At 36.1% G+C, this 9,026-nt stretch overlaps 1 protein-coding gene across 1 annotated transcript; it reads left to right on the forward strand.

Moving 5' to 3' along the window:
* Positions 1–7,374: 7,374 nt before the first annotated feature.
* Positions 7,375–8,395, forward strand: PRPS1L1 (phosphoribosyl pyrophosphate synthetase 1 like 1). The gene has a single exon (XM_005550040.4). It carries the CDS (start codon positions 7,387–7,389, stop codon positions 8,341–8,343), a length of 957 nt encoding a protein of 318 aa, XP_005550097.1. The 5' UTR covers positions 7,375–7,386; the 3' UTR covers positions 8,344–8,395.
* The last annotated feature ends 631 nt before the right edge of the window (positions 8,396–9,026 follow it).

The following is a 9,026-nucleotide window of genomic DNA, read 5'->3' on the forward strand; positions in this document are numbered from 1 at the left end:
ATGAAACCGGATCCTCGTCTGTCACCTACCTTATGCAAACATCAACTCAAGATGGAGCAAAGACTTAAATCTAAGACCTGGAGCCGTACAAATTCTAGAAGATAGCATCAGCAAAACTCTTCTAGACATTGGCTTCAGCAAAAGAGTTCATGACAAAAAGACAAAAGCAAATGCAACAAAAACAAAAATAAAATAAATAAATGGGACCTAATTAAACTAAAAAAGCATCTGCACAGTAAAACAAACAATCAGCAGAGTAAACAGACATTCCATAGAGAAAATATCTGCAAACTATGCATCCAACAAAGAACTAATATCCAGAATCTACAAGGAACTCAAACAAATCTGCAAGAAGAAAACAACTAATCCCATCAAATAGTGGGCTAAGGACATGGATAAACAATTCTCAAAAGAAGATATACAAATGACTAACAAACATATGAAAAAATTATTAACATTACTAATTATCAGGGAAATGCAAATTAAAACCACAATGAGATACAACCTTCCTCCTGCAAGAATGGTCATAATTTCAAAATCCAAAAATAATAGATGTTGGCATAGATGTGGTGGAAAGAGAATGCTTTTACACTGCTGATAGGAATGTAAACTAGTATAACTACCATGGAAAACAGTATGGAGACTCCTTAAAGAACCAAAAGTAAAACTACCATTTGGTTCAGCAATCCCACTACTGGATATCTACCCAGAGTTAAAGAAGTCATATGAAAAAGACACTTGCACACACATGTTAATGGCAGCATAATTTGCAATTGCAACAATATGGAACCAGCCTAAATGGCCATCAAGCAATAGGTGGGTAAAGAAAACGTGGCGCATGTGTGTGTGTGTGTGTGTGTGTGTGTGTGTGTGTGTGTGTAGACCATGGAGTACTACTCAGTCATGAAAAGGAATGAAATAATGGCACTCGCAGCAACCTGGGTGGAGTTGGAAATGATTGTTCTATGTGAAGTAACCAGGAATGAAAAAACAAATATCCTATGTTCTCACTTATAAGTGGGAGCTAAACTATGGGGACACAAAGGCATAAGAATGCTGTCATGGATTTTGGGAGTTGGGGGAAGAGTGGAAGGGAGCATGAGGGATAAAAGGACTACACATTGGATTCAGTGTACACTGCTCAGGTGACCAGTGTACCAAAATCTCAGAAATCACCACTAAAGAATGTGTCCATGTAACCAAAAACCACCTGTTCCCCAAAAACTGACATAAAATAAAATAAAAGGAATGAGAGTGGAATGATGTTATCAGAAAAAAAGGAAAAAATGGAGTTTTTCACCAGTAGCACCTCAAAAATTTGTAACGATATACTTTAAGCAGAAGAAAAGTCATACCAAATAAGAGCCCAGAGATATGACAATAAAAGAGGACCAAAGACAGTAAAACATAGGTACATGTATCTAAAGGGACACTGATTGTATAAAATAATAATAATGTGAATGTGGAAGTAAAAGAAAGAAAAGAGACAAAATGATGATAGCTGGCTGCTACTGTTTATGTCAGGAGGGAATAAGTGAAGTTAAATGACATGAAGGTCTTTGCATTTTCTGAGAGGAGGGGAAAGGTATTCATTAACTTATAACTTTGATTAGGAGATAAAATAAAACCTAACCTCATCCCATTTATAGTTTAATACATAAACATGCAGTAAAATTGAAACTAAAAAATAGGAAAATACACCAAATGCATCTAAAAAGGTAGCTAATATAATAAAATAACCACCAGACGAAATAGAGTTTAAGGCAAAAACCGTACTAGAAAAAAAATAGTGTTACTTTAAAATATCACAGTTCATCAAAAAATTATGACAAATTAAATTTCAGGTAACTACTAAGCCTCAAAATATAAAGAGAAATAAGAAAGAGAGGGCTATGTAAGGAGAAATAGATATACACCAACAGTCACTGTGGAAACCTATTTCTTTCAGTATTTGATAAAGCAGATAAAAAGTTCAAGAAATCTATAGAAGATGTAAATACTACTACAAACAAATCAGATCTCAGATCTAATGAATGAGTATGTATATAGCATCTAACCACTCAAGAGTACATTTATTCTTCAGCACACACAAAATATTTATGAAAAGTGACCATGGAGGACCATAAGAAAAGTTGCAGCAAATTTCAAAGGACTAAAATCACAGAGAATATGTCTTTTGGCTATAGTGTGATTAAGCAAGAAACCCAAAACAATGAAATATCTAGAAATGTCCCATATATTTGTAAATGAAGAAATAAACCGTAAAACAACCCCTGAAATGAAAAAATTGCCACCCAAATTGGACACTGGCTTTATCTGAACAATAACAAAAATACTACACATAAAACTTCAGGTAAAATAGTACTTAGAGGAAAAATGTATAGCTTTACTAGTGGTAAATAGTAAGCTAAGCACATATCTCAAATTAGAAAAGAGACGGCAAAATAAACTCAAAGATACGATGAAAGTAAATAGTAAATAATTTTGAAGTCAATAAGGTGAAAAACAAGTAGCTGATGAAGTATGATACATCAACCATTTCAAATATTAGGTTTTTTGGAAGGGACTGATACAATTAATAGACTGCTGGTGAAATTGATCAAAAAGAAAGAGAATAATTACACAAATCTAATACCAGAAATGACAAAGGGAATTGTACTAAAGAGGTTGCAGATACGAAAAATATAATAGGAGAATCTTATGGAAAGCATCTAGCCAATAAATTTGGATAAAATGAAATAGATTCTCAAACGTGTGTTCACCAGAACAACAGCATCAGTCTTGTCTAGTGTCTTGTTAGAAACACAAACTGTGGGCCTTCACCACAGGCCTACTGATGAGAAACTCTGGGGATGGAGCTTGAAAATCTGTGTTCTAACAAATCCTCCCAATGATCCTGATGCTCTGAATTTTGAGAATTGCAGAACCATTCCAAAACAAATGGTACACAATTTTCACTTAGGTGAGTGCACAACTGGTCTCAATGTTTATTGTTAGAATTAAATAAATGGTCACTTTTGAGGAGGAAAGAACTGTCTTTTTAAAGAGGTTTAAATAGTATAAATGAAGCTTGGATTCTGTCAAAATAAAATTAACATATCTTTTTATTGATTTCATGAGACTGACATTGCATGTGAAAAACCAAATATTCATTATCAAAAATTGCTTTGAAATACTTTAAAATATCTCACAGAAATATTGAAAAGATTTTTTTTTATTTGCAATTTGCTAGTTATGGAACCTCTCTATGTATTCCTTTGTCTGTCTTTTACTATGACATATTCAGCTCATGTAACCTTGTTGTCATTCCAAGATCATTATTTCACACTAAGATTTTTAAGTTCACCAAGAAGTTTTTTAAATTCCAAAGTGCATTTCAAAAATACCCTCATGAGTCTAACATAACACTCAGAATTAAAGCCACATTTCTGAATCACAAAAATTTCTCCTATTCTATTTGTTCCACTCAGCTTTATTTAGTTGCTATCTACACACTTATTGTATAAATGACAGATTTCCAACCAAAAGCTCAGTAAACACTCAGAGTAGTTAACTTTAATCATAAACAATCACAAAACAAACCTTAAAGCATTTATATCAATGTGAAGCTTTGTAGGAAATTGTTTTCTCAAAGTATTGTGGATGATTATTATGAATAAAATAAATGAGGTAAAGTAATGTTACAATAATGATCTGGAACTGTGAGTCAAATGAGTTAAGATTAAAGGCACAAAGAAACTCTGCCTAATAAACAAGCAGATAACTGCTGGAAAGAAAAATATGTTCCTCGTTTGAAATTAACTGCCAAACATTCTCAACCTACACAAAACTGTCATAAAGGACATCTAAATCTGTCCTTGTTTGTAACATGTGTTGTGACAAGATTTGACAGTTTATCAAAAAACTATAATTGCCACCTAAACATCTAGCATTATGTCAACTGCAAATATGTTTAGTGAAAGCATTTATTTCATTTAAAATACAACATCCATTTTTCTTCACTTTCTGAAAGGACTGACTGAGTTTCTTTTTTCTCTAGCCGATCAAGCTGCATCAGAGCTCTCTTTGAATTATTTATGTTGGAATTGTGAAGGGTAAAAGAATAATCAGTAAAGCAAGAAACTATTACCAAGGTAATATATATATACATATATATTCTGGGTATTGACTCAAAAGACCTTCAAAATACAATAATTCTCACAGATCCATAAAGATGATATTTAAATATGCTTGCCTTGGGAAGGAGAAAGATAAGGCATTGTCTCTATATCACAATTTTTGTTTCCAGAGTAATTTAAGAAACAATGTCCTTAATAGAAGGTGCTATTCAATAGGCATCATTCCTACCTGTAACTTGTGAAAAGCAGTCAATGATAAAACAGATGCCTCTCTCAACCTACAGATACCAAAGTAAACAGACGCTAAATCCCCTTGCAAGAGACCAGGTAGGTAACAGAAATGTCAGAATAACAAAGCTACTTCCCTGATACTACTAATGGTTCATTTCTTTCTGGGAAAAGGTTGTTTTTTTGTTTTGTTTTGTTTTGTTTTGTATTTAAGCAAAAAACTTTCCAGTCTCATGTTTGGGATTTTGTTCTTTATTGCAGTTGCTTGGTAAAAAAGAAAAAAATTAGGCAAATATTTTGTAGTACTTTTAAATTTTTCCTTTGTTCTGATAAATCTCAAAGAAAAGGCTTAAAAGTTTATAGTTGATACCGCCCTACTTGGAAATTCAGGAATCCCACATTTTAATCCACACTCTGCCTCTATTTAGCTGATAGATCCCAGGCAGGTTGCTTCATTTCTCTGAGCCTTAGTTCCCTGTCTGTGAATTGTAATATCAGATTAGGTAGTCTCTAAGGCCATATCTATCCTTAACATTTTATGACTGTAGACAAATTTCTGGAACTATAACATATAGCAACAGCTAGAGCTTGAAACAAAAATAGCAGCAAGACAAAAATTGCTCCTCCTTAACACCTCAAGGAAAATGCAACCATGTATGGGTTTTAAATGTTTACATTAGCATTTAATCCTATTTAGGTAATATTAAACCTGTTTAGAATCTGTTTTGTTTTCTTAAAAAAACTGAAAAATGTGTGGCACACTGAGAATAGTAAGAGAAAAATAAATTGAAACTACAAATACTTTTTAGTGCTTCTAAATTAAGCCACGGGATTTTCTTTAGAAATCACTTTATGTAGTCTGGCTAAGGGTGAGAATTATGTGGTATAGGTAGGTCTGTTGATTTGTTTATGTTTTTGATAAAAAGAACACAAATGAAGGGTTATAGACAGAAATGGGCTGGCATACACTGTCAACCAGGAAGAGACTGAACTAGGGAAACAAGCATGTTGATGTCAGGAGAGAGGTGATTGGAACAGCAGCAAATCATTTTGGTGTAATATTTAAAACATAGCTGTTTATTTGAGTTTATAGTGACACCTCATTCAATATATAAAACTACCTTTTTATAGCTAAGTAATGTTTTTCACAGACATTGTTGAATCTTACCCATCTTTGTTGCCTACCTCATTTCTTATCCCATTTCTGAGCTTATCCTATTCATGAACCCAACACATTAAGGAAGCCCAGAAGTGTGGCGAGAAAATCTATTAAATTATTTGGTTATTTTACAATATGAAAAAAATGATGATTTGGTTTAGGCTAAATGAAAACGTCCTGGTATCCAAATGTCAGGCACACAATTAGCAAGATATAAATGGTTGATCTGTATCTGATGCCTCCATTATTTTTATGAAATTATTGGCATCTATGGTCCTTTCTTTTTTTTTTTTTTTTTTGAGACAGAGTCTTGCTCTGTTGCCCAGGCTGGGGTGCAGTGGCCGGATCTCAGCTCACTGCAAGCTCCGCCTCCCGGGTTTAGACCATTCTCCTGCCTCAGCCTCCCGAGTAGCTGGGACTACAGGCGCCCGCCACCTCGCCCGGCTAGTTTTTTGTATTTTTTAGTAGAGACGGGGTTTCACCGTGTTAGCCAGGATGGTCTCGATCTCCTGACCTCGTGATCCGCCCGTCTCGGCCTCCCAAAGTGCTGGGATTACAGGCTTGAGCCACCGCGCCCGGCAAATCTATGGTCCTTTCTACCTCCTTCCTCACTATCTCCAGCCCCAATACACCATGGAAGCTGTATGCTTAAAATTTGCTAACAAACATTTAATTACCAAATATATTTTGTTCATCTTTTTTATTATAAAAGTAATAAATGTTCAAATGCCACACTGACAACAGTAAAATATAACAGTCCTCCTTCATTCTCAGCTCTCACGACCTACTCCCCTCTCCAAATGTAATTATTATAAAGAGGACTTCCATGCTACTTGGATGCTTTCAGTATCACATAATCTTATACATAAACATAATACTATGCATATTTTTGTGACTGACTTTGTACCTTTAGAAAAATACCTAGGAGATATTTCCACATGATTACACTTAATCTGTTTGATGGTTGCATATGTATACACCATTAATTATTTGGTAATTTACCTATTGATGAACATTTGCTGGTTTCCAGATTTTCCTTTTATAAACAATTCTAGGGCAATTACTGTTTGTCATGCACCATTTTTGTACCGTAGAAGTAGTATAATACCTGATATATAGGAGGTGTTCACAAAATATTTATTGAATGAATGAATACAGCAACACTACTATGTAGCCATATATATTTGGGGTGCTTGTGAAAATTTCTCTGAAATAGATTCCTAGAAGTATACATGATGAGTCAAAGCTTATGTGCAAAATTAGCCATGCAAAACGTACATATTTATACATTCCATCCAAATAGAAGACCTTATCCATCTTAACATTTTGACTACTTGATGTGTGAAAATAGCGTTTTCTTGATTACCTCAATTGTTTCACGTTTCTTAACCATTTATTTTTTTACTGTGATTGCCTATTTATGCCATTTTTCAACTTTCTGTTTTATTGTCTTTTTCTCACTTCATTGGGGGAAATTCTTTCTAAAATAATCCTTTGCATATACTTTAGTAGGTAATTTTCCTTTTAAACTTGGGTTTTGCTTGGTAGAAGTTTTATGTTTTTATGCATTCAAATTTGTTTAAATAGCCCTAGGAAACTAATACTGGTGCTAATAGAAAAAAATTCCTTACAGTGTAAATTCTTGATTATTTAGTTTAAAAGTGTGAAGTGGGAGATGGCAAGCAAAAGTGTGAAGTGGGAGGTGGCGAGGAGGAATTTTTTCAAAAGACCCAGGGTCAATTTGGGACCACGCGCCGCAAGGGGGAAGGGACTCTAACGGTTGAGTAACAACCGGAAGCCGTTAGAGTCTGTGCTTCACTTCCGTTCCAGTCTCAGCGGCAGCTGGATCGCTCGACAGAGTGCCTCTGGTAGTTGGCCAGGATGCCGAATATCAAAATCTTCAGCGGCAGCTCCCACCAGGACTTATCCCAGAAAATAGCCGACCGCCTGGGCCTGGAGCTAGGCAAGGTGGTGACTAAGAAATTCAGCAACCAGGAGACCTGCGTGGAAATTGATGAGAGTGTGCGTGGAGAGGATGTCTACATCGTTCAGAGTGGTTGTGGCGAAATCAACGACAGTCTAATGGAGCTTTTGATCATGATTAATGCCTGCAAGATTGCTTCAGCTAGCCGAGTTACTGCAGTCATCCCATGCTTCCCTTATGCCCGACAGGATAAGAAGGATAAGAGCCGGGCCCCAATCTCTGCCAAGCTTGTTGCAAATATGCTGTCTATAGCAGGTGCGGATCATATCATCACCATGGACCTACATGCTTCTCAAATTCAGGGCTTTTTTGATATCCCAGTAGACAACCTGTATGCAGAGCCAACTGTCCTGAAGTGGATAAGGGAGAATATCTCTGAGTGGAAGAACTGCACTATTGTCTCGCCAGATGCTGGTGGAGCTAAGAGAGTGACCTCCATTGCAGACCAGTTGAAAGTGGACTTTGCTTTGATTCATAAAGAACGGAAGAAGGCCAATGAAGTGGACTGCATGGTGCTAGTGGGAGATGTGAATGATCGTGTGGCTATCCTTGTAGATGACATGGCAGACACTTGTGGTACAATCTGCCTCGCAGCTGACAAACTTCTCTCAGCTGGAGCCACCAGAGTTTATGCTATCTTGACACATGGAATCTTTTCTGGCCCAGCCATTTCTCGCATCAACACTGCATGCTTTGAAGCAGTGGTAGTCACCAATACCATACCTCAAGAGGATAAGATGAAGCATTGCTCCAAAATACGAGTAATTGACATCTCCATGATCCTTGCAGAAGCCATAAGGAGAACTCATAATGGGGAATCTGTTTCCTACCTGTTCAGCCATGTTCCTTTATAACAGAATAACTTCTAGGTTATGCTATTTTAAAATAAAATAAGATTAATAAAAATAAACCTTGCCTTTATTTTTTCTTAGGTTTGATTAAAAGTTCAGCAGAAGAGTCAGCTTGCTCCAGTGTAACTTTCTACATCCCACATCAGGTATATAAGAGTTTACCTTAAATTAGGGAAAAACAGGTTAAGAATAATCACTATGATTTCCTGGCTGGGTTGTCTCATCTGGCTTCTTTGATGATTTTGTGAGCCCCGCAGCTTTAACTATAGCCCTTCTGCTGCAAGATTTCAGGCTTTTGACGGTGTTTTGTAGAGGTATTTGAAAGTGATTGGAAAACTTACGTGTGAATGCTTCAGAGTTTTCTTTTTTCAGAATAACTAGCAATAAAGCCACCCAATCTACCCCTTGGCCCCAACCCCCACTTTGTGTCACAAATTCTTCAAGTTCTATGCTCAGTTGCAGCAAGAGCCCTGAGCAACCACAAAATTAGTTCTGGTTGCTGAACCCCCTGAAAGGCAGGAATAGGTAACTTTCAGCTTGAGCAGCCACTGGGATCTTGAGAGGAAGCAACAAAGGACAGCAAATGCTTCTTGAGAGGAGGAAGATAGATCTGTCACCATCTATTTGGAGACTATCTATCTTGGATTCTCAGTTATACCTGTTGCTTTTGATTTAGCTTTACCTCC

This window comes from Macaca fascicularis, chromosome 3, assembly GCF_037993035.2.
Source record: "Macaca fascicularis isolate 582-1 chromosome 3, T2T-MFA8v1.1".
In the NCBI taxonomy this organism is placed as follows: Eukaryota; Metazoa; Chordata; class Mammalia; order Primates; family Cercopithecidae; genus Macaca; species Macaca fascicularis.

What these genes read in the sequence shown, in the direction of transcription:
- PRPS1L1 (XM_005550040.4), top strand. Translation starts at nt 7,387, where the DNA reads ATGCCGAATATCAAAATCTTCAGCGGCAGCTCCCACCAGGACTTATCC.